At 53.0% G+C, this 24,438-nt stretch overlaps 1 protein-coding gene across 1 annotated transcript; it reads right to left on the bottom strand.

Moving 5' to 3' along the window:
- Window positions 1–1,820: 1,820 nt before the first annotated feature.
- Window positions 1,821–22,756, bottom strand: C15H11orf96 (chromosome 15 C11orf96 homolog). The gene is made up of 11 exons (XM_010378054.2): window positions 22,675–22,756; window positions 20,283–20,386; window positions 19,318–19,474; window positions 18,592–18,688; window positions 18,171–18,285; window positions 14,583–14,736; window positions 13,516–13,634; window positions 11,702–11,755; window positions 8,990–9,069; window positions 4,113–4,168; window positions 1,821–3,469 (listed from the first exon to the last, which is right to left on the bottom strand). The coding sequence occupies exons 1-11, from the start codon at window positions 22,754–22,756 to the stop codon at window positions 2,457–2,459; spliced, it is 2,031 nt and encodes a 676-aa protein (XP_010376356.2). The 3' UTR covers window positions 1,821–2,456.
- Window positions 22,757–24,438: the final 1,682 nt, after the last annotated feature.

The following is a 24,438-nucleotide window of genomic DNA, read 5'->3' as shown; positions in this document are numbered from 1 at the left end:
AGCTAGGATTTCACCACGTTGCCCAGGCTGGTTTTGAACTCCTGGACTCAAGCGATTTGGGAGGCCTGGGACACCTAGCCCTCCCAAAGTACTGGGATTACAGGCGTGAACCACTGCCGGGCTGAGAAGGAGGTTCTTCCGCGGGAGAAGGCTACGCAGAGGGGAGGATCTCAGACCTGAAGGGTCTAGAAGCCCACTGGGAGGTCTTCCAGACACTTGCGGCATCTAGCTCCTGAAGAGTAGACACAGGAGCTGCTGCCCAAGAGGTAAGACAGACAGAGGGGCAGAGGATGTGGGGCCCGCCCCTCTGCCCTCAGGGAGTTTCTTTGGAGAGAGGAGAATGAGGCTGGGCTCAGAGGAAGTTCCTCCCACCACCCCGTGGAGCTCAAACTAGTTCAGTGGTGGCAGCTGCCCTGGCGGGAATCAAGCATCGACCCACAGTGGCCTCACATCTCTGAGGCCTTTGCAGGTAGAAGTCTCCTGCCATGACACCCCACCACAGTGGAACCCGTCGTTGGGTACTGCCACAGCGTGTTCTCAGGGGCTGGGACACGGGTCAAATACCACAGCCACCAAGGCCATGGCCTGTGCTCTCTCTAAGCCGAGGGAAGAACACCCTCTCCGGCCCTGTGGTTCTATTTTTGTTTCTTTGTTTCATTTCCTCTGCTGTCCTCTTCTCCAGAGCCCAGCGCTGCAGCTGAGAGAATGGGTATCTCCTAGAGATTCCTGCCCCCCCACGCACCAGCCCCACCACCAGAGGGCGCCCGAGCACAGAGACTCCGCAACCGGAGCGGGAGCCCTAAACCTGTCAGGGTGGGTCAGCCCTGGAGTAATCCTGGAGGGAGGGCCCTGGAGGGGGCCCCAGGGTGGGGACCTGCCCGGCTCAACCAAATATAGTTTGTTACCTTGGTGGCCATCTGCAGCCAGGTGGCCCTGCCACCCTGCTAACCCAGAGGATTTAGGAGGTAGACAGGGATTCGGGAAGTGGCTGAAGAGCACTGGAAAGACAAACTCCTGCGGTGCAAGGAGTCCTGGACCAGGAGTCCGGAGAAATGGGGGCGCTCCTTTCCCTGTGACCCTAGGCTTGTTTTGTCATCTGTAAACAAAGGCAGGGGCGGGGAGAAGGGAAGGACTCGATGGTACCCAGGTGCCCTTCAGGCTCTAACCAAAGATATGCCCCACTTTCCTGGAGGAACCCTGCGGGGCGCAGAGTAGGGCTGGAGACGTAGCGGCAGCGGTTTCCCCCGCAGCGCAGGAGTGCCCGGCACTGCGCGGAGTCAACAGCGGTCAGGGGGTCACCTGCCCGCGACAGCGAGCACACACCCACACTCTCGACCAACCCAGGCTGGCCCCCAGCCCACTCTTGGGTCCCAACGCCCAAACATCTCACATTGCTGGCTCCGGCATCTCCCCACCCGCCGCCAGGAATGGGCTCAGAGGGATATGCGTCTTCTGCGGCGGGTGCAGGGCAAGGCCCCTGACCCCAGCTCGGGGAAGTCAACCGCCCGCGGGGAGGAGACAGCTCTCCATCCTCAGCTCCAGCTCCGCCCCGCCTGCGGCTTCACTCCATCCCGGATGCCGGCGATGGGGAACAGACCAGGGAGGCAGGAGCGCTCTGGACCGGGGGTGGATACACTTGGGGAGGCAGGCAACGGACCTGCGCACGGGTGGCGCAACCTCGTTCCGGTGACCAAAGCTTGTGGAGGTAGCTCCACTCCCGGCTCCCTGGTCCGGCATCCCCCTGCCACCTCCTCCCCTACCTTCCCCAGTCTTGGGAGCCTGGGCCCCGAAGGTTCAAAAAGTCAAGAGCCTGAAAAAAATGCACTGTGCAAATATATTGACTTTATTTGTCTCCTTTCTGGAGTCTCACAGACATATCCAGGTAAAAAGATCGTTAAATAAACGCCTTCAGTCATCTCAATGCAAAAATAAATTATCAATCCTCCAGACGCAGCAGCAGCAGCAGCTGCGCTGCGCCCCAAGTCCCAACGGCCACGCCTAACAATTATAAAAGTGTTCAGCGAGAGTGTTGGCGTGAGTGTGAACGGGTGTGCGCTGGGGGTCACGGTGGAGCGGTGTGCAAAATCGGAGTTGCAAACCATCGGACAGGGGCATGGAGCGGCGACCCGGGTGGCCCTGGCGACCCGCGCGGCCAACTCAGCGCGGGCGCGCCTCCCCGCACACACTCACAGCAGAGTTCGCACTGGGAAGAGTTAAAAAATAAACATTTACAAGGACAAGGAAAGCGGTCCCGCTCCCGGCGTCCCCGGGCCAGGGCGAGCGCGGCGAGGGGCGCACCGATCGGTTCGCAGCGGGGCGGGAGTCCGAGCGCGCGAGGGGCGGCGGTCCTGGGTCCTTGCGGGTCCCCCGGGGGCAGGGCGCGGGCTCTCTCGGGGTTCGCACGCCGGTTTCCCGCGGATCGCGGACGTGCGCGTTCCCCCCTCGGGCGGCGCCCCTCACAGGGCCGAGTCGGAGTCGCTGGAGTCCAGGCTGTTCCTCAGTTTGCAGCTGCTGAGCTGCTCCCGCTGCAGCGACAGGCTCTGCGTGCTGCGGCGCAGGCACTCCAGGCTCTGCAGGAACGACTTCTTGGCCTTCTCCTCCTCCATGGGGGACACCCCCTCCTCCTCCACCTCCTGGATCTCGTCGAAGGTCACCGGCTGCGTCTTGAAGCGAGACTGGCGCGGCCGCCGCAGCCGGCCCCGGCCCTTGGACAGCTTGGCTGGCCGCACGGGCTGCGGGAACTCGTCGGCCAGGCACACGAAGTGCGGCATCACCGCCTGGTAACTGGAGCAGATGCCCATCAGCTCGCCGGGCTTGGCGGCCATGGCGCCTCCGGCGTCTGCGGGGCCGGGCGGCGGGGCGCCGGGGCTCTCCGGAGGCGGCCGCTGCGCCGGGGCCCCCCGGGAGGCAGCAGCCGGGGGCTCGCCGGGCGGGGGATCCAAATCTGCTGCGGGGTGGCGGCGGCCCTCGCGGGCCCGGGCCGGCGCTCCTCCGGAGGGCGGGCGGGCGGGCGGACCCGTCGGGGGGCGCGGGGCTCGGGGGGCGCTGTTACGCCGCGCTCCGAGGCGCTCGCCGCCGCTGCTGTCGCTGTCTGCCCCGCGGCGGCCCGGCTCCCGGCTTATATAGCCCGCGGCTACCCACACGGCTGTGAGCTCGGATGACAGCGAATGCCATTTAAAGCGTGCGCGCCCCGCGCCCTTCCGCCTGACGTCGCCCCGCCACTCTGGGAAAGTAACTGCCCCTTCCCCGGCGCCGCCCGCCCCCAGCCAACCGGCTCCGGAAGGCAGGCCCAGCCCGCGGGGGTTCCGGGAGAAGCCGCGGCCCCAGAGCACGCGGCGGGCCAGAGCTGCGCCTGGGCAGGGACCCTCAATCGCCGAGACTGGGCGGGCGCTGTCCCTTCTGGGATCCCCAAGTCTGCACCAACCGGGTTGGCCGCGGGGGCGCAGGTCACCCTCCCCCGCGCCCTGGTCTCAGATGCACACACTCGAGGGGCTGGTTATTCCGCCACCGGTTCTGCGCGGGGCGCGAGGCAGCTCCCAGCTCTCTGCAGCCTGGCGAGCCTGAGCGTCCGGCTCCCCAGAGCTGAGCTCGGAGGTAGGGGCGGGCTCACCCTCTGCATCCTTGCCAGCCCCCTCCGCAGGCGCGCGCGCGCGCGCCCACACACACACACACACACACGCACACACGCACACACGAATGCAAACACACCTCGATTATTACATTCCGGTTCTTCCCTTCCCTAGATGTCTTCTTTATGTTTGTCTCCTCACTCCCAAACCCAAGTCCCTTGGGCACCCCCATTCATGCTCTGAAGAGTGACACTTGGATATGGCACTAACAACAACAACAACAATAATAGCCACCACCATCTGGAGAGCTTTACTCCAAGCCAGCCATGCGCTCTGTTTTATATGTATTATCCTGTTTAATCTTCACAGCAGCAGCCCTATGAGGTAATTGGTATTCTCTCATTTTTACATATGGGAAAACACAGGCACAGAGGGGATAAGTAAATGGTCCACTAGTATCTGATGGAAACAGATGGGCTGGACTCCAGAGTCCAAGCTCTGACAGTCCCCTGTTGAGGGTGAGTGCCCTGAGCTAAATCTCACCAGTGCCCCCCACGGTCTCTAAGAGCAGGTCCACAGGGCAGCCCCTGCCCTGTGTCCTGGGACCCCCAAGAGGAAACTGAGCCTGGTCATGGCTACGTGGGCTTGAGATGCGGGGGACTGACAGGCACCCAGCAGGGCTCACAGGGCCACCCGAAAAGGAGGGGGTCAGTGGGATTTGGCCTCCGTCCTTTCCCTACCCACTCAACAAAGTTTACTGAAAAGTTACTTTCCTGCTCAGGAAAGGCATGGAAGCGAACAAGAAAGGTACAGTCCCTGCCCTCATGAAAGTTACATTCTAGTGGGAGTGGGGTGTTGTGGGGAGAGACAGATGATACACACATGAACAAGAACCTGTTTTGTGGTGAAATAAAGTAGGGCGATGAGCTAGGGATGCAGGTGGTGAGATGCTTAGAGCACCGGGCCAGGAAAGGCTGCTCAGAGCCGGATATTTAAGCTGCCACCCGAAGGGCAATAATAATATGCTAAGTGCTTAGTACAGCCATGCTCTGCTCACTTTTTATACATGAACGCAACGTGTTCACTATTTTATTTAATCCTCCCAACCACCCTGGGTAACAAACCATACATTTCTTATTGCCATTTACAGGTAGAAAAATCAAGGCACAGAGATGCTAAGAAAACTTGGCCCAAGGTCCCACAGCAGGAAGTAGCAAGAGCTGAGATTCAAACCCCAGCAGCATGGCTCCTGAGCCCTCACTCTTACCCGCCACACTGCAGTGGTTTGCCCTGCGATGGACAAAGATGGAACCAGCCATGTGACAAGGTGGGAAGACAGTATCTGAGCAGAGGGAGTCTTAGTGCAAAGACGCTAAGGCAAGAATTCACTTGGTGTATTCGAGGAACAAACAGCAAGGAGGCTTGTTAGCTAAAGCAGTGAGAGAGGTGGATGGGAATGGGGGACAGTCACTTGAGGCCTTAGCAGCAGGTTACAAAGATAGAATTTCGGCCGGGCGCGGTGGCTCTCGCCTGTAATCCCAGCACTTTGGGAGGCCGAGGCGGGCGGATCACGAGGTCAGGAGATCGAGACCATCTTGGCTAACACGGTGAAACCCCGTCTCTACTAAAAATTTAAAAAGTAAATAAATAAATAGCTAGGCATGGTGGCTGGTGCCTGTAATCTCAGCTACCCAGGCTGAAGCACGAGAATTGCTTGAACCTGTGAGGCAGAGGTTGCAGTGAACCAAGATTTCAACACTGCCTTCCAGCCTGGGTGACAGAGTGAAACCCTGTCTCAAAAAATAAACAATGAAAAATAAGTTAACTTCTGTGCATTTGCTTGAGCAAGTGTGTGATGGTGGTATCATTGATACACAGGTGAATGTGTTGGGGAAGAGAAGGGTTGGCGGGGGGACATTGAGGAGTCTGCTGGCTGTTTATCAAAACCCACCATGCACCTGAATGATGCCTGAAATGCTCACATCAGAACTATATTACATGAGAAAAAAAGCAATTTCTATAACCTTAAAACCACTGTACTTTGTAGCTCCTTATAGAAATTTGTACCAGGAGTGGGAAAGTGCCATGTGTAAAACCCTTCAAATATGTGGCATTGGCTTAGCCAATAGGTGTTGAGCAAGATGGAAACAGGTATTAGATGATGAGAAGCCGGTGAATCTTGTTATGCTAGGACAAAACATTTATTGCAAATGTCACCTGTGATCATGTGGAAGACAGCCTACATGCCTATTGAGCCTACAATTCTAGAAAAATGGTTGGAAAGAGCCAAAGCCATTTGCATGTGTTGGCTGCTTGATGCTGCTTTTAGCAAAATATTACAAGAAAGAGACTGGCCAGTTTGCAAAAAGAGATAGACAGAAATACAGAGAATTCAGAAAACTGGTGACGTTGGGGTTGAAAAAGCCAACTGGTTTTGTCCAAAGAGCAGTAAATCAGACTATTGTGGCTCAGAGCCTCTCTCAAAGCCTGTCTCTTAGGCCAAACTTTAAACCAAATAAAGAAATCGCCCCTGTGGCAAAGTATTATAGTAAGGGTACTACCTTGTTATCTAAGTCTGTTATTTAGGGTGTTCTTAGGATAACCTTCATTTTATTATTTATTTATTTATTTATTTTGAGATTTAGTCTTGCTCTGTTTTCCAGGCTGGAGTTCCAGGCTGGAGTGCAGTGGTGTAATCTCGGTTCACTGCAACCTCTGCCTCCCGGGTTCAAGCAATTCTTCCACCTCAACCTCCCCAGTAGCTGGGATTACAGGTGTACACCACCACGCCCAGCTAATTTTTGTATTTTTGTAGAGACGGGGTTTCACCCTGTTGGTCAGGCTGGTCTCAAACTCCTGGCCTCAAGTGATCCACCTGCCTCAGCCTCCCAAAGTGCTGGGATTACAGGCGTGAGACACTGTACCCAGCCACTTTCATTTTAAATGAATGGGAAAGAGAAGGGTATGGAAGGTAGACTTCATAACTCTGTCAAGAAAGGAGCTCTGGATGTGGTCACGGCTCAATGAACTGACTAAAGATAAAGCCTACTAAGTTTTTGAAGGAATTGTTATCACCAACAAAATTGCAAGGCTGAACTGCAAAAGCCCATGATTGCTCAAGCCTGAGTCAGCTAAGGAGGGTAGACTCTCAACACCCTGTCAGTGGTTGTGGAGAATGACAAGCAAGCAATGTTGAAGGGCAAAGTCAAGGTCAGAGAGACACAGAATAAGGGGTCACCCCCAGAGGACCTCCTCTGCTGCCAGGGCAGGCAAGTCCTTGCTGTTCTCGAGGACAGGCTGTGACAGAGACAGCTAGCCACCCAGCTAGGGCACAACCCAACTCTACTTGCAGTTAGAAGGCCATGTGTCTAAACTCTCATCTGTGGAATGTGAGAAGTATGCTCGACTTCTGCCTCGCTCGATTAAGAAGAAATTCCTGCCCTAGACTTCTGTGTTTTCCCCTCACACTGGCTGGAAGAGCAATAACCAGAGAGATTCTGGAACTGTCATGTTAAAGATAGCAGCACGGTCATTAGTGTGAGTCCCTAAATGGCCACGTGGAGCTGAGCTATCCGCCAACCTGAAGCACTTCCCCCGTAACGATTACGGGAGTGAACAATCAACTGAGTCGTTTTGAACTACTCTAACTTGGGGTCTCTATTACTTGGGGTCTCTATTATATGGACTTAGCATTGTTCTAAGAGACCCTTCGATGTCCAGGTGGAGATGTCGAGCAGGCCACTGAAGCTAGGGGAGAGGTGAGGGGTGGAGGTGGCAGTTTTGGAGGGGGCTGGGTGGAGGCCCACATTCCAGAGGAGGGCTGGGACAGTCCAGCACTGGAAAGAGGATGAGTCAGCCAAGGACTCAGAGAAGCAGTGTTCAACAGAGTAGGAGGAAAACAGGAAGACATGTCAGAATCCAAGAGAAGGATGTTTCTAGGAGCAGGGAGACCGCTCGAAGGGAGTCTAGAGATGCGTGCTAGTCTGGCTTCCCCAGAACTTACTGTGTGAGCTTGGACAAGCCACTTGACTGTGCCCTGCAGAGTTCTCAGCTCAGATGTTACTTCCTTGAAGAAGCCTTGCCTGGCCACCCTACTGAGGGCTGCCCCTCAGTCTCTCTGTCGCCCTTTCCTTCATGGCATGTTTGTCGTTATCTAAAGAGTCTTCCTACTTGTCTGTTGACACTGTACTGTCCGCCTTCCCCACTAGGTGGTCAGTGTTGGCCACTGCCTTTCCAGCACCCAGCACAGAGCTGGCACGCAGAGGTCCCTGTGGCATGGACTGCTACCACGTGTGCCCTGCTCCCACGGCTCCCAACAGGCCAGCCAAGGTGCTACACCGTCTCCAACACACACAGCTCCTCTGGACCCCAAATTCTGAGGCCAGGGACTAGGGTACCCTAAGTCAACTTCCTCCACTCCCCTGGATGGGAGGTTCCCCATCCTGCCCCAGGGCAGTGAAAATAAGAAAAAGGGTGTGTGCTTCATAGCAGAGGTCCTAAATTAGCAATAAGATCATCCCCTCCTGGGTCTTGGGCCCTGCTCACTGGGGGCCTCTTAGAAGAGGGCAGGAGGGGAGGGTGGGGAGATTGAACCTCCCATGGAGGACCGAGCTCCCATACTGCCTAGAGCCCCGGGTCCTGCCACCCACCCTTCCCAGCCATGACTCCCCCACCTCAGGATGTCCCTAGGGCCAGGACCACCCCTCCCCGCCGTGGCCTTTTTATGCTTTCTCTGCCCTTCCCTGCCCAAGGAGCCAGCCAAAGGCCACCGTCAGGTAAGGAGAACAGAGACCTAGATTCTAACCTAAGCGCTGCCATGGACTCATTCTGTGACCTTGGTGGGTCTTCCGCACCTGGAAAGCAGAAGCAATGCCCCTGGGTGCCAGTGTGTAGGAAAGCGCCTAGCACAGTACCCAGCATGTCATAAGCATAAAATAAAAGTTCCTTTTGCTTTTATGATCTCATCCTAAAACCTACCCAGCCCCCACCTTGGTTGAGAAGATATCAGGGAAAGGTTCCAAGAAATTCCTGCTTCAGAGGGCATTTGGGGGTTTTGGTGGCTTACACCTTCCTGCCTGACTCACAATTTAAAAGAGGAAGCCAGCCTGAGCAACGCTGTGCTCTAATCATGTCTTCAAGGGTGGAGCTCCACACAGCAGCAGGGAACCAGGTTGGGGTGTTGTTACTGCTGATGCCCAAAGGTGGCCCTCGGGGGCCTTGGCAGATATCAACACCTCTTTCAACATTTTTCCTTCCTCCAAAGGCCTGAGAGCCAAGATGCAAAGGGTGGGCAGGCCTGGGAGGATTAGGGGGTCCTGCTTCCTCTTGCCCTCTGGGCCTTCCTGGGACTTGCTGCGTTTACAGGAGCTCAGAGCTGTGGGAGGGGTCAGTGTGGGCTTTTCCAGGCTACACGGCCTCACCCAGCCACCCCGGGACAGGGGTCGGCCCTTAAAAGGGATGTAGGACAGTCCCTCTTCTCAGCAGGTCTGTAGCTCTGGGGCTACAGAGGAAGGACACAGAAATGTCATTTGTTGCTGAGCATGGTGGTGCATGTCTGTAGTCCCAGCTACTCAGGAGTCTGAGGCTAGAGGATCATTTGAACCCAGGAGTTTCAGGCCAGCCTGAGCAACATAGTAACATAGTGAGACCACATCTCTAAAAAAACGAAAAATAAAAATAATAGTCATCTGTTGAACACTCACTCTGTGTCTGGCCTTGTGCCAACTGTGATTACGCTTGCACATACCACCTCATTGAAGTCATCCTCACTGTGTCCTTCCAGAGGAACCCTAGCATCACCACATTTTACAGCTGAGGACTCAGGTGGCGGGGGGGACTGACCCGGGTTACACTCAGTGCTGAGCACTGAAGCCAGCATTCAAGGCCAGGCCTGCCTGACTCTGAAATTGGTGCTCACTGCTTGCGCTAACCCATCCTGTAGTCTCTCTGGTGCAATGAGAACAGCAGTGGCCTGGAAGCCAGAAGCCTGGTTGCAGGTTAGTTGTTTGGGTTGATCTACACTTTGGGTGTGTTTGGCTCAGCCACCGCTTGTACGTGTGTGTGTGTGCACGCGTGTATACACACTCTGTGGCCTTGAACCATTGCTTCCGATCTGAGCCACAGTTCCCCTATCTGGGAAGCAAGGAGGCCAGACTGATTCACTGGGGATCCCTCTTGCTCTAACGTCCTAGAATCCTCTGGAGGATGAGGGCACCCATTCGCAGGAGTAGTTGCCTCCCCTTCAGCCAGAGCAGCCTGCACTGGGGCTGCAGGGGAAGACTGGCTTCCATGGAGGGGTGTCCTGGGGAAGCAGATGGGGTGGGGAGATGGAAGCAGAGAGGGGAGGGGCTTGTGCACCACCTCCCCCATCGTCCCTACCCACACTTTGGCTTTTGGGCAGAACTGGAATCTTAAAAAAAGCAATCACCAGTTCTTCAGCCATTAGCCGGGCTTTGTTTCCAAGGGAGCCTATGGTAACCTGGGCCTGATCACAGGGGAGCAGGGATGCACTGTGTCCTGGGATGCACATCAAGGCTGGAAGAACCAGGCTGGGGCAGTTCTGTTTACAGGTCCTCCTCTGTTTTTCCCTGGGGGGTGGGCAGGAAGGTCAGGCCCCTTCCCATGGCTGCTCTGTTGCCCTAGCTCAGACCCAGCACCAGCTAGAAGCATTGGGCAACTGGCCATCCCTGCCTCACCCAAAACTCTCCCCAGAGTGGGTCTCAGAGTTCCAAGCACTGAATGAGGTGATGATTATTCCAGATGGTACTGTTTGGGTCGATCTACACCTTGGGTGTGTTTAGCCCAGCCACTGCTTGTACGTGTGTGTGCGCGCGCGTGTGTGTGTGGAATGCAAATGTCAATGTGGCATAAGGGGTGGGGACGGGATAGCAACACACACAATGTCTCTAGCAGGTGAGAGACTGAGTCTTTTCTGGGTGGTCCTGCCCCTGTGCCCAGCCCTCACCTCCCACTGGTGCCCACTCCACCCCCAGGGGGGCCTCCACACAAAGTCTGTGACTTCAGCATTTAACCAACTGCTTCAGCCTTACTCAGAATTAGCACTTCGTCTGGTACGATTGGGAGCATAAAAGTGTTTTGATAATTTTGCTGGAGGGTTGCCATGACAATTCCAGGCAAGCTCCAAGAAGGGGTGTAGAGAGAGGAGAGGGAGAGAGAGAGAGAGGGAGGAAGAGAGTCCAAGACACACAGGGAGGGAGAGAGGGAGGGAGAGGGTCCAGGGAGACCCCCCGTGATAGCCCCCACATCGGTCCATCAGTTTCCTATGCCCTGCCCCAGTGGCCCCATTCATGCTGGGATGAGCTCACTGTAATCTGAGCCTCACTGTAACACTGCAATGGGATACCAGCTGCAGCAGCTGCCATGGCAGGGCTGGTCCCACTGGAGGAGGCACCCTGGCACCCCTGATTCCCAGGATGAGTTCCAGGGAACACTAGGCTGGAGTCAGGGGCTTGGAGATTCTTGGGGACTCTGAGGGAGTCAGAGCCCAGGGAGACCTCCCAAGAATCAAGCCCAGCCTGTGGATCTGGGGTGCTGATGTGAGTAACAAGAGCTCATTTCCCTGCCCAGGGTCTGCTTTCCAGCACAGCTTCACCCACCCAAGGTCTGTGGCTCAGCCCCTCCCACACGCTTTCTTGCAGGCCTGAGTGTTCCTCTTCTGGGACCACCGGTCTGAGAATCTTTACACGGCTGAGAATAAAATCCTTCACAATCTTTGGCCCTTAAACTTTGCAAAGTAGTTTCACCCGCTGTGACTTCAGCAAAACAGGAATATCTTTGCTGTCTTTTGAGATGAAGACAGAGAAGACCAGAGAGGGGAGGGGACAAGACCAAGGTCACACAGCCAGTGGCAAGGCAGGGCGGAGTCAGGATGGGATACCCCATCCTGGACTTTACCTTGAGCCTGGCTGCCTCCTGGGAGGGCAGGTTCTCTGGACTAGGTCCATCTGACATTACTCCCTCATATGTGGACAGGGACACAGAGGTCCAGGGACATCTGCCAGCTAGTAAGCATAGAGACTGGGCTTGCAGCCTCGCATTCTGAGACGTTTCGCTGCTCCTACTGAACCATGAGCCAGTATCATGATTCCATAAAGCAAGCCTGAGCGACTTACCTTATGCTCCAAGGTTAAAGTGCAAGTCTCTTCCTTGGAAGCAGAGTCTTCTGGCTACCGGAAAAACAGAGAAGAGGGCAGCTGGAGCCAGAAACGCAGAGGCAAGAGGGCTAGAGGTTTTCCTAGGTAGTACCAAGTCCCAGCTACACAGCACAACCCTCCAAAGGGCCTCTAGCCTCTGCTATTAAAGCTGTGTGACCCAGGGCAAGTCACTTTGGCTCTCAGAACCCCAGGCTCTGAAGCTATCAGGAGCTGAGGTGACAAAGCGGGTGGCTATTGAGTCAGGAGCCCTGGAAGAAACCACTTCCAAGTTTCTTGGAAAGCAGCTACCCTGGCATGGCAGTCCCTGGTAATGGAGGTGCTTACATCCCTTGTCTGTCTCCCAGCTTGGTTCAAATCCACCTTTCAACAACTTACCGCTGTGGGTGGCACCAAAAAAACGTGCTGTGGGCGCTGAGGACACCTGCAAAGATGACTTTCACGAAGCCTTGCTAAGAGGTAACAGCGTGAGGGTATGCAAACAGCATCTCAGGACTGCCTGCTCCGATACTTTGGTTCTGGTGTTTGCTAGAAAGTTCTTCTCAGCTGGGTGCCATGACTCACCTGTAATCCCAGCACTCTGCAAGGCCAAGGCAGGCAGATCGCTTGAGATCAGGAGTTCGAGACCTGCCTGGGCAACACGGCAAAACTCTGTCTCTACTAAAAATACAAAACATTGGCCAGGCATGTTTGTGCACATCTGTGGTCCCAGCTGCTCAAGGGGCTTAGGTAGGAGGGTCGCTTGAACTCGGAGGCAGAGGTTGCCACGAGCCAAGACTGTGCCACTGCACTCCAGCCTGGGTGACAGAATGAGACCCTGTCTCAAAAAAAAAAAAAAAAAGGTCTTCTCATGACCCCGGGATTTGGAAGTCTCATCTGTGCCCCATCCTCCTCCCTGGGTGGCAGTCCATAAGGATCTCACCAGACATTTCTGAAAACATACTAAGATAAAACGAGGCCACACAGGAGGACACACCACCATCCTTACAGGCCCACTTTTGGGGGCCCAGAGCCCCTTCTCCCTAAGCCCTGCCTGTGCTCCTCCTCAGACACAGCCTCAGGCTGCCCTGTGAACACTAGAGTGCTGCTGCACCCAGTTCTGCACTTTTAGGACAGGTCTGGGGCTGGGTGGGATTACTCCCGGTGCACCCAGTTTGGGACAGCCTCTCCCTGATGTTGTCCCCCTGTGGAAGGCATCTTCCCCTTCTTTATTCAAGATGGCAACAGCTGCCATTTCTCCAGCCATTCCCTTAAAGGGACGTGCAGGGGATGAGATTTAAAGGCACGAATTTTTCCTGAGCATCTAACTCTTGCCAGGCACCAACAAAAAGCACTTTGTGCCTATTATCCCACCCTTAAATTTATCTTCCCAGAGCAGTATGACTATCTCCAAGCTTTTTTCAAAGAAAGAGACTCAGAGATGTCAGGGAACTTCCCCAAGGCCACACAGCCAGGCAGAAGTGGAGCTGGGATGCAAACCCAGGTCCATCTGCTGCCAAAGCTCTTTTCACCCATCAGCACTTCCCACAGTGGTGACTTCTGGACCTGCCCAGGGAGAGGTTCAGTGGGCAGAAGGAGAAGGTGAAGAGGGAGCTAGCTGGGCCTGGGAAGGGTCGAGAATTCTAACCGGCAGCCGGACTCCAAATCCCAACCATTTTTCCAGGGAATAGACTGATGCAGTAGAGTCTTGCGACGGGGCACGGAGGGGAGTGTGGATGACACACGAACCCACTCTGTGATGATGGCAGAAGGCATGAAGGCCCCTCCCCACTCACAACACCCCAGCAGGTGGCTTTGAAGGCCTCATGCTGCTCAGGCAGGGGCGTGGGGGATGCACCTCCAGCAACTGGGCTCATGACCATGCCCTCAGCGCAGAGTCTGAGATTGGAAACCACTGTTAGAAGAGTACAAAGAAGAAAACCACAAAGACTTGGCTGATGGGGTCGTGAGGCTACAGGAAATGGAACAACACTGCAGCCTGCCAGAGCAGGAAGGAACCTTCTAGATGAGCTGGGTCAGTGTTTTCAGACCACGGAGTGTGGCTCATTAATGGGCTGCTGTACAATCAGTTTAGGGGGCCATGGTCAGCATTTTTTAATGATATACAACGGAACACAAAACATCAGAGTAAACATATGCCATCCAGTATTGTTTCATGAAGCTTTCGTTTTAGTTTTTGTGTGTGTGTCCGTGTCTGTGTGTGTGTGTGTGTGTGTGTGTAAAAACTTTTTCTTTTTTACCATGGGTTGTGGTCAAAGGATTTTTAAGTTGGTTTGTATCAGTCCATTTTGCATTGCTATAAAGGACTACCTGAGACTGAGTAATGTATACAGAAAAGAGGTTTGTTCGGCTCACCATTCTGCAGGCCATACAAGCACAGCACTAGCATCTGCTTGGCTTCTGGTGAGGCCTCAGGAAGCTTTTATTCATGGCAGAAAGTGAAGCAGGGGCAGGCATGTATCACACAGGGAGAGAGGGAGCAAGAGCGATACCTGGCTGTTTTAATTAACCAGCTCTAGCGTGAAATAACAGAGCAAGAACTCACTCCTTACTGCGGGGAGGGCACCAAGCCATTCATGAAGGATCCACCCCCATGATCCAAACACCTCCCACCAGGCCCACTCCAACACTGGGAATCACATTTCAACATGAGATCTGGAAGGGACAAATATTCAAACCATATCATGGCTCAATCCCTACATTTTACAGATGGGAAAACTGAGGCCAAGGGCAAGAAGAGGCTTTTCCCAGGAGCCAGAGGCAGGACAAAGATCCAGAGTGCTCTATGCCAGGACACAGGCCTGGTGTCTTTATGGACACTGACCACCTTGCCAGCCCTTACCCCAGGCTAGTGCGGAAGAATCCAGGGCTTTGCAGGGGCTGGGGGCCAGGTGGGAATCCAGCCCTGCCTCTGGCTGCTGGGACAGACGCTTTCGGGAGTGCCTTCCTCTCAGGGCTGCTCCTTCTCTGTTGCTTTCTCTGTGTTTCCTCTTCTCCTTTCAACAGTGAGAATGGCCCAGATTGAGGTCCCTTTCTGCCTTCCTCCCTTTCCCCAAGTCCTTGCTCTCAACACATTTACACAGACGTTGCTCTATGACTGTAAGACCTGCCCAAAGCCCACACAAGAGGCCAGGTACGGTGGCTCACACCTGTAATCCCAGCACTCTGGAAGGCCTGAAGCAGGAGGATCACTTGAGGCCAGGAGTTCAAAACCAGCCTGCACAATGTAGCAAGACCTCGTCTCTACAAAACATTTAAAAATTAGCAGTCAGGTGTGGTGGCTCATGCCTGTAATCCTAGCGCTTTGGGAGGCCAAGGTGGGTGCATCACCTGAGGTCAGGAGTTCCCGACCAGCCTGGCCAACACGGCAAAACCCCATCTCTACTAAAAATACAAAAATTAGCTGGGCGTGGTGGTGGGTGCCTGTAATCCCAGCTACTTGGGAGGATGAGGCAGGAGAATTGCTTGAACCCAGGGGCAGAGGTTACAGTGAGCCAAGATCATTCCAATTCACTGGAGTCTGGGCAAAAGAGTGAAACTCCGTCTCAAAATAAAGTAAAATAAATAAATAAAGTTTAAAAATTAGCTGAGCATTATGCCATGTGTCTATAGTCCCAGTTACTTAGGAGGCTGAGGTAGGAGGATCATTTGAGCTTAGGAGGTTAAGGCTGCAGTGAGCCACAACTGTGCTGGTGACTCCAGCCTGGGCAACAAAGGAAGACCCTGTCTCAAAACAAAAGCAAAAAACAACAAAAATCAAGGCCACGCACGCTCTTTCCTTCGCATCCACACACTGTTCCATAAGAATAGCTGCCGGTACTGAGTCAGATACATTTTGTCTCTCTCAATTCTTGTAACAACTCTGTTTTATAGAAGATGGAGAAACTCAGGCTAAGAATTTGCCAAAGATCATGTAGCAGTCGGTGGAGGAGCTGGGACTAGAACCAGGTCTACTGGACCAAAATTGCCACCACAGCACCACCCTGTCTGGCTGGTTGCTGGCAGTCTTTTCTCTGAAGCATCTTGGATTGGGCTGGCAAGAGCGACAGCCAGCATGAGGGCAGGGGCTGCCTCTCCTACCTTGTGTTGCGATGAAGGGAGGAACGCTGCACTCCCAAAAGGGAAGAATATTGGAAAGGCAGCTTCCACCCTTCTCCCAGCCTCCCTAACTCTCTTTCCCGAGAGCGGAGGAATGACTCATAAGTAGCTTGGGAGAAGGAGCTGACCTGGGGCATGGGGAATCTGGCCCTTTCCTGCCCACTCTGAGCCGCTTGCCTACAGAGAATGGCTGCTGCCCAGCTCCTGTGTCCCCCATGGGGAAGGGATGCCTGGGAAGGGCCAGCATCCACCTTTGGGAGACACACCTGGAGGCCCACCTCCTCTGCTCCCCGCTCACAGGCTCACCGAGGGAGGCAGCGATCCTCCTGGCGGTTAGCAGAGACCGGGCCTGCAGCACAGACTGTTTCCTCGGACAGAGTGCCCCGAGGCCTCGATAGGGTGAGGGCATATCAAGAAGTCTGACTGTGGTCATGGAGGTAAGCCAAGGTCTCCTGGCCTTATCGGTAATAACCTTGATATGCGGACCTTGTAGCTGAGTCCCGTGTCTGTTCTGTTGTTTCGGCACTCATGGGAAGAAGGGGTGTTACTGGCACTAGAAAATCCAACATCTTTTGTTTTCACCATTCCTAGAGGTGCCTCCCAGGCCACATGTGCAGCCTCTAACTTGGACTCCTACAGTCTCTCTCCCAGGTCTTCTCACCTCTGCCAAGTCAGCTCCTACGCCTGATGTGGGCCATCTTCCTCCCCAACCATCTCCCCTCCAGCTCAACACAAGCGACCAAGGGGTCCCTCCCTGCTCATCAGCCTTTCAGCTGTCACTTCACAGGATGCTCCTCCCCATTCTCCAAGTGCCTCCCCAACAGGCAGACTTCCCTGGCCACCACCTCACATTCTGCCAGCTCTAAGACTCATCATCAGGACCCCTCGTTCCACTTTCACCTTATTATTGATGTTTTTCAAGTGTGTGTCTTGTTTTCTCAACAAATGACACACAATATAACACCACCACCCATACTGGCTGAGATGTCCTGAGTTCTTGCTTACTCTGTGCCAGGCACAGCACAGCTTCTTCTCTGAGGAGGGAAATGGTATAGAAGACTAAGCATAGGGCCCAGCACACAGTCGGTGCTCAAGCAGGGCAGGAGTTTCTCAGATCTGCTCAAACACCACTGGCAGGTGGATATATTGGTGTACCCTTTCTGGAAAGTCATTTCCATTATGTATTCAAAGTCTTAAAATATGCATAGCCTTCCGGATCTGGGCCAGCGACCCCTCTTTTAGGAATTTATTCTAAGAAACAATCAGAGATGTACTCAAAGGTTTAACTACAGGACTGCACCCAGCCACACTAGTGGAAGAGCTGTGCCTCCGATTAACTGTAAAATGGAGATAAAAATAGTGCCTAGTCCATGGGCTGCTGTGAGGATTCATAAATCAGGTACCGATATACGTAGAGCACTGAATGCAGTGCCCAGAACATATTCCAGCTCTTCAAAAGTGTTACCTGCTCTTTTTATTATTTGAATTGAAGTCTGAATGAGGTCAAAGCCTGAAGGGGCTCCCTACCTCCCTCCCTCCATTCTCATGATTTCCAAAACCAACAAAAGGGTTACTAATGGCAAAAACAACATCAACACCAACCACCGTCTAAATATCCAACACAAAGGAACTGGTTAAATAACAATACAACTGTATACAACACTATGCAGCCACTCAAGATGATGTCATAGAACAAGAATTAATGGCAGGCACCATTGTACCTAAGTAGAAAAAGGCCCCAAAACTATTAGTTTAGTAAGCTGGTACTTTTTTCTTTGAAAAAGCACATAAATGTATAGAAAAAATATATATACTGCAAGTTGTGAAAAGTTGGCTGGGCTCTGTGGTTCACGCCTATAATCCCAGCACTTTGGGAGGCTGATGGGGTGGATCACTTGAGCCCAGTAACTCCACACCAGCCTAGGCAACATGGCAAGACCGTCTACAACAAATACAGAAATTAGCCAGGTGTGGTAGGGTGCACCTGTAGTTCCAGCTACTCAGGAGGCTGAGGTTGCAGGATCACCTGAGCCTGGGGAGGTCGAGGCTGCAGTGAGCCATGATTGTACCACTGCCCTCCAACCTGGGCAACAGAGTGAGACCCTGTCTTACACACACACACACACACACAAATGTAAAGAGTTGCCATGTCTAGCTTGTGAAGTTACAAACACTTTCTCTTTTTATCTTTCTTTTTAATTTCTTGCAAAGAACACAAACCTCTTTTGTAGTAAGGAGAAAAAACTAATTTTGCCAAGGAAAATAGAAGTCACATGGGTTTATTTCTATCTTTAATGGAAGGGACTGTGTCTTCCTTTCATGGATTCCTCACCGCATCTGGCCCACAATCTCTGGATATAAAAGCCCTGGTCTTGAACGGAATTCCAGCCTGGTAATCTTGTTTACTCTTGCAGGCCAAGGCGTTCTGTACAGAGTTTGGAAGTGGCCTGCAAGAACAAGAAAACAATACAGTCCTGTGGCAGTGCGTCTGAGCCTGGTCGGTGACCCTTGCCAGGTTAGGAAACGTCAAGAACTAACCCCAAGGGGACAAGGCGCTGGAATCCTGGCAACTGTCCAGGAATAGTGCATTAGGAAACCAATTACCTGGGGAGCATGTGGTGGGGCAGCCGAGAGTGAGCAGAGCATCACTGTGAGGCCACTTTGGCATCTGGGAGCTCTCTTCAGTTTGGCCTAAAGAACTTCCGAAGGGGGCTTAAGTGCAGCTGGATCTTAATACGATCAGCTCCACTCACACACAATTTTCATTTTGGCCATTCCCCAGAAAGCCTCTGCCCAATCCCACCCCCGCTCCCTTGCCGATTGCAACAGATGCAAGGGCATCAGGGGAGCCTGCCAAGGGGAAAGGCAGGGTCACAGGGCCATCCGTCAGCCACAGAAGGACCGCCCATTCAGCATAAGGGTTAAGGTTGGGGTTAGCAGGGCATGTGAAATAGTGCACTTAAAAAATCATATTACCAAGCGGGTGACTGTCAGGCACTATATGCATGGTCTCAAGCCTCACAGGACCCCCAAGAGGGGGCTGCTTCTGAGTCCATTTCACGGCGGAGGAAACTGAGGCTTGGAGGCTGACTGGTCTGAGGTGACTCAGCTAGAAAGGGCGAAGCTGGGATTCAACCCTGGGTTCACCTGACTGAAGCCTAGGCCCTTTCCACCTCTCCCCACAGGGCTCGGGCAGGCATTCCGACAAATGTGGAGGCGAGGGTAGGGGTGGGGTGTCAGAGCTGCTCCCCAGTTCTACCCTTGCAGGCACTACTGTGACTGTAAGAGGGGGCATGTACCCCCTTGCAAAGGCGAACGGGGCCAGTCTTGTCTGAAACTGTCCAGCTAATTCCCCTCATCAGTTGGTGCAGAGCTCAGCTGGCAGTAGATTCAGGAGGACGACGCTACCTCAAGCTGCAGCAGGGATCCTTGCCACATATCCAGCCACCTGGCTGGTGCGGCATGGAGACGATCAATACCGCTCCTTGGAGGGCGGTCCCGATAGGCACTGTGACCTTCTGGGGCTGCTTGTTCCCTGTGTTCCCTCTTGTCACCAGTCCTCTCAGAGTGGCAGAAAGAACACTGGCCAAAGCATTTGACTACTTGAGAGTAGTCCCCTATGGACACCCCACAGGGCTTCGGGGAGTCAAAGGGCAGTATGTGCATGGGAGTTCACCAGCTCTCCTCTCTGCGCCCCTCCTCCCAGCACAGGAGCCTGGAGGAGGGCACTGCTGGGCAGGCTAGTGGAGCGAGAAGCCACACATTCATGCCTCCCCTCTTGATTTTTACTTCCGGGCCAGCTGTCCTCCCTTCCCTCTCACTCCAGGTAAATGGAAGCTGAAAGTCAAAGAGAAAGAGAGAGAAAGCTGGGAAGAAACTGGTGGCTAGTCCCTTGACATGTTTTCAGAGGAAACATTCCAGGAAACAACCTGAAGGAGACACTTCCGTGGGGTTCCCCTCCTCTCTCTGACTTTCCTAAGTTCTCCCCGTTTGAAAGGCCCCATGGCATCCTTCCTCCAGCTATCCTACATTCTCCAGGCCTGCAGAAGCCCTCAGGGCAGATCCCACCTTCAGTGGGTTCACCCCTAGGTGGCCCCACAGCCATCCTCCAAACGCGGACTGGTGGCGAGGCTGGTGTCCTGACCGAGCCCCCAGGCAGGCGGTCAGACTCAGGCAGCGAGGACTCAGCTGGCCTCCCAGGGCGTGGGGGGCCTGGGCGCCTTCCTGCAAGGCGGCCCTTCTGGCTCCGCCACTCATGCCGCAGGAACGGGTTTGGCCACACATAGCCTGGAGGCTGCGGGGCTAGCGCTGGGTTCCCGGCCTCCGGCCTCCAGGCCCTTGTCCCAGCTCGCCTGCCCCTGTCCTTCCTGCGGCGAGCAGCCCCCCGCAACAGTCACAAGGCCCTCGGGTGCCCGTGCGGCCCAAAGCCTCCTCCTCCCGCTACCTGGCCCGTGGCGAGCTCCCACCGGGGCTCCCAGAAAAAGATGGGCACGGGGGGCTCTGGCTGCAGCGCTCCTACTGCCCAGGCTGCCGGCCCCGGGGCCAGGGCTGGGGGGACAGAGAGGTCACACAGGCCACAGCAGCAGGCATGACTTGGCTAGCCACCCAGGGCTGTCTCTCCCAGCCCACCAGGGACACCGGATCCCTGATCTGATAAATCCTCTGGGTACCTCAGTTTCCTCAGGTGTTTAAACAAAAACAGCCATAGGAATTCTTTTGGGAATAAATCAGATTATGGATGTTGTGGTCCCAAAGGAGTACTCTATAAGCTCCCTACCCACTTTCCCCTTTCCTTCCCTTTCAGATACCAGAATTTGCATCCAGAGCTAAAAGTCAGTGGGCTCAGCCACAGCAGTGACAGCAGTGAAGGCGTGTCCACATTCCTGGAGGCCACATGAGAACAGGGACTGTCCCTGTGCTGAGAGAGCGTGACATCACTGCTCCTATGAGGGGGAGTGATGGCACAGAAATCATCCTAACAGCGTCGTACACACAGGCCTCTGCCAGCTCCAAGCAAGCTCATTTGAGAAAACAGCCTTCTTGGTAATGCTGGCTACAAAGCTACAGCCTAATTTATCCTGTTTTCCTCCACTGTGCTCTGACACTGCCTCCTCTTCCCCCTCCAGCTTAAACGCTAACCGACAGCTCAGCCCAACATGGGGCTCTATTCACAGGCTTGGGAAGGCTTTTATAAATGGAGGCACATCAGCTATAGACCAGCTGGAAAAGGCACCATTAGTCACTCTAGTAAATAAACACTGAAGTCATTTCCCTATTGACACCAGGGGCAGGAATCACATCTAAGAATGGATTCCAGCAGCACCAATCTGACAAGGGTCTCACATGCGTGTTCCTTCCAAACAGAAAATGGGGTGGGGGAAGAGGGCAGTTGTAGACCAGGTCCCTCTGAGGACAGCATGTGGGTGGAATCATGTATAAGTAAAGTTTTAAATAAACAGAATGCATCACTATGGAAACATTCAGCTTTATCAAAGCCACCATTAAAAAAATAATCAAGACTTAAGATTCAACACTACAAGTGTTTATGACCAGAAAAGGCAAAGTGGGTCTTAGATATTCTGCAGCCAAGTAATAGCTGCCAGAACTCAAAGAAGAAATATTCCCAGCAGGGCAGGAACCTGTCATTTGTCAGGACTTTCTCTGAAACCCTCCAACTGGAGCATTCAGCGCACTGCAGGGCCTACTTAACTCTTCCAGCGTTGCAATGACACAATTCAGGAGACGGCTCTATAGTTACTGTGTCCAGACAGACCTGCCATGTACTAGGGCTGGATCACATCAGTCACAGAGGCAGAGAGTGGGTGCCACAAGGAAAGGGCAGGTTTATTAGCTGTGACTCAAACTTACCAGGAATTGTCAATGCCAGCCGAGCTAGTGGGTTAACAATGGATCAATGTGGATCCTGATTTCAACACTGGGGATGCAATCTGGTGCTAAGTGTTGAGTGTTCCAACCCATGTTTGGAGGCAAGTTGCCTGTCATAAAGAAGACGTTTTTAGTGTGGAGCCTGATGTTTCTTTGGGCTGCTGACTGGAGTAATGGTGTTGGTAAGTATTGTGAAAAAGCCTGATATGAGTTTGGTGTCATTCAGGGTCCCCAAGTATACTCACAGATAAGAATGAGGTGAGAAAGGATCACAGGGGAAAACTCATCTGTCTCTAAAAGTTTTGTATCTCTGAAGGTGGATATGGTCAGAAAACACTTGCCAGAAAGTCAAGGAAAGTTGGCTGAGAATTTGTCTAACTCCAGAAGTTGGATTCTGCCTCCCAAAAGGAGCTTCCCCAATGAAATGGGCAACTGCTAGTCCAGTCACCGGCAGTTTCTGGCTAGAAGATGCTGATGCTGATTAAGGGAAGATGAGATGCAGATGCCTGCCCTGATGCACAGGAAAGCCAGGGAACAAACAGGTGGCTTGTGGTCAACTGTGACTAGCTGGGCAGGAGCCAGCCCTGATGCTCAGGCTCCCAGGAGTGCTCAGCAGACCATTCTGCCTACATTCAGCATGGCAAAGGAAAACCAAACAGGCCGAGAGACTAGCCTGCAGTCTGAAATCCGGTTCTGCCACTACAAGCCCTGTTAACTTATCTAACGTCTTGGAGACTCAGTTTCCTAGGCTCTACAATGGGAATGGAATCTCTCTCTTGCACCGCTGTGGGAAAGATTAGGGATTATGTATAAAAGCTCCTAGGACAGTGCCTGCTGAAGCTCAGAAAAAGGGCAGCAAAAAACAAAACAAAACCGAAACTTAATTCATGCCACTGCTGTTATATTTGCTTCCTCAGTTTTACATGTAATGTAAGCAAAAACAGCTTCACCTCTAATTCCTAGTTCAGATTTAGCACCAGCAAAACACAGCAACAGGCTGCTGCAGTCACTGAGCATACTGCCCTTTGCCATGGTCTGGAATTCCTGTCTATGCCTACACCCTGTAGTTTTACTCTATGGCAAGTACCTGCGTGACATTTCAGAAGGGACATTATCTTACGGGTAAAGAAAAGGGCAGTTCTGGCATGTGGTATCTGGAGTGACAGCAAGAAAAACAAAACCAAAGGTTTGCTGCTCTCAGACCAAGAAACCCAGGTGGTGGCCAACCCCATCTGCTGTATAGTAGAAATGTTTCCCTGAAAGACATGGGTGTGACAAGTGAAGAGATCAAATGCACAGCTGCCGCAAGGGGAGATCATGACCCTCCATTAAGAAAGAGGGACGCTGGAAGACTTGGAACCATCTGCCAGTTCTTTCATCAGTAAGGAAGGGAAGATAAATGTCCTAGTGCCATGCATCAAACTTATCACCAGGCTGGCTGTATCACCTGGCCAGGTATTGTTTGCATTAATAGGAGAACAGCTAAGAATTAAAAAGAGGCTTTATTTTACTCTTACGGTGATTTGAACTTCCCTCACATGAAAGCTTGGTATGGCGCTCACATTTTATAAAGCATTCCATATTTCTTAGAGAAACAAGCTAGGCTCATTTTGTTTGTTTGGTTTTTTTTGTTTGTTTTTTAAAAGGGCAGGGGGACTACAATGCCAGGAGCCAGACAGCTTGTCAGAGAACAGCCTGGCCAGGCATGGTGCTCCATCTGAGTGCCGAGTCAGAGCGTGCCCAGCCTTTGGCATTTTCCTATGATCATGGGGAGCATCACTCTTACAGTCTGGAATGGAAACAGGATAAACAGCAAGAAGGCACTGTACCTTGCCCCGACTGGCAGAGAAACTGTTAACTCTCCCGCCCTATTTTCGTCCATTTAAATTCATTTCCTTTCTCTCAGGTTTTCTGTATCTTGGTTTGGAATTAATCTGGTACACAGCTCCTGAGTCAAGAGGTCAAGATGACACGTGGTTTTATGATGCAATAATCGGCAGTCACTCTGTTTTGTTTTGGGAACCTCAGTGACATCACAGACTAACCCTTGTACCTTGGGACCTTGTATGTAAGAAAACATTGAGTCAGAAGACAGCGTTAGTCATAGGGCTACTGAAACACAAGGTGAAGAGAACTATCAGGCAATTCAGTGTATTCCCTGCAGGGCTGCTCCCACTTCCATCTGACTTGGGTCTAGATGACTCAAGTGATTCCCTACGGGAAAATAATCTATGTGGAACAGCTGTCATGAGTAGGGCTTCTGCTGTTCTTCAGTCTCAATTTCAGCCTGCTATTTCCTGTGACATCATTCAGTGATTCCTCCCTTTAAGGGGACAGTTTTCTCTTGTATTACAGGTGACTGCTTGAAAGTGGCTAGACGAGAGCATACTGCCACCACTCTTTCTTTGGAGGCCTGTAACTGTCTGAGTGTGTCGCAGGAAGACTCAGTTACAGTGTTCCCTGGATATGTAGCTTTCCATTACAACAGTATGCAAGCCAAGATGAAACCACCTCTGTTTGGGTTTCAGCAGCTGTCTGCCTACGGAAGGCTCCAGAGTCCCTGACGCATATTTATATCTCCACTTCACTGAAGTCACAAGGAACAAACACGTGGAGATTTTCCCCAGAAGCACAAGTCCATTCTTATTTCTTCAAATGAAGGTGGGTTGGGGGGAGGGGGAGGGCAGGAGGAAAACTGCTTACGAACAAAATCA

This window comes from Rhinopithecus roxellana, chromosome 15, assembly GCF_007565055.1.
Source record: "Rhinopithecus roxellana isolate Shanxi Qingling chromosome 15, ASM756505v1, whole genome shotgun sequence".
NCBI classification, from domain to species: domain Eukaryota; kingdom Metazoa; phylum Chordata; class Mammalia; order Primates; family Cercopithecidae; genus Rhinopithecus; species Rhinopithecus roxellana.
The sequence above is the reverse complement of the archived record's forward strand: the minus strand, read 5'-3'. Positions and strand labels throughout refer to the sequence as shown.

Excerpts from the sequence above, each read along its gene's own strand:
- C15H11orf96 (XM_010378054.2), bottom strand. The coding sequence starts at position 22,756 with ATGGCAAAGGGCAGTATGCTCAGTGACTGCAGCAGCCTGTTGCTGTGT. Across the intron at positions 19,475-20,282 it reads GGGAGCTCGCCACGGGCCAG|CCCTGTGGGGTGTCCATAGG; the intron begins GTAGCGGGAGGA and ends GACTCCCCGAAG. Across the intron at positions 18,286-18,591 it reads GGCCAAAATGAAAATTGTGT|GCCACTTCCAAACTCTGTAC; the intron begins GTGAGTGGAGCT and ends TTGTTCTTGCAG.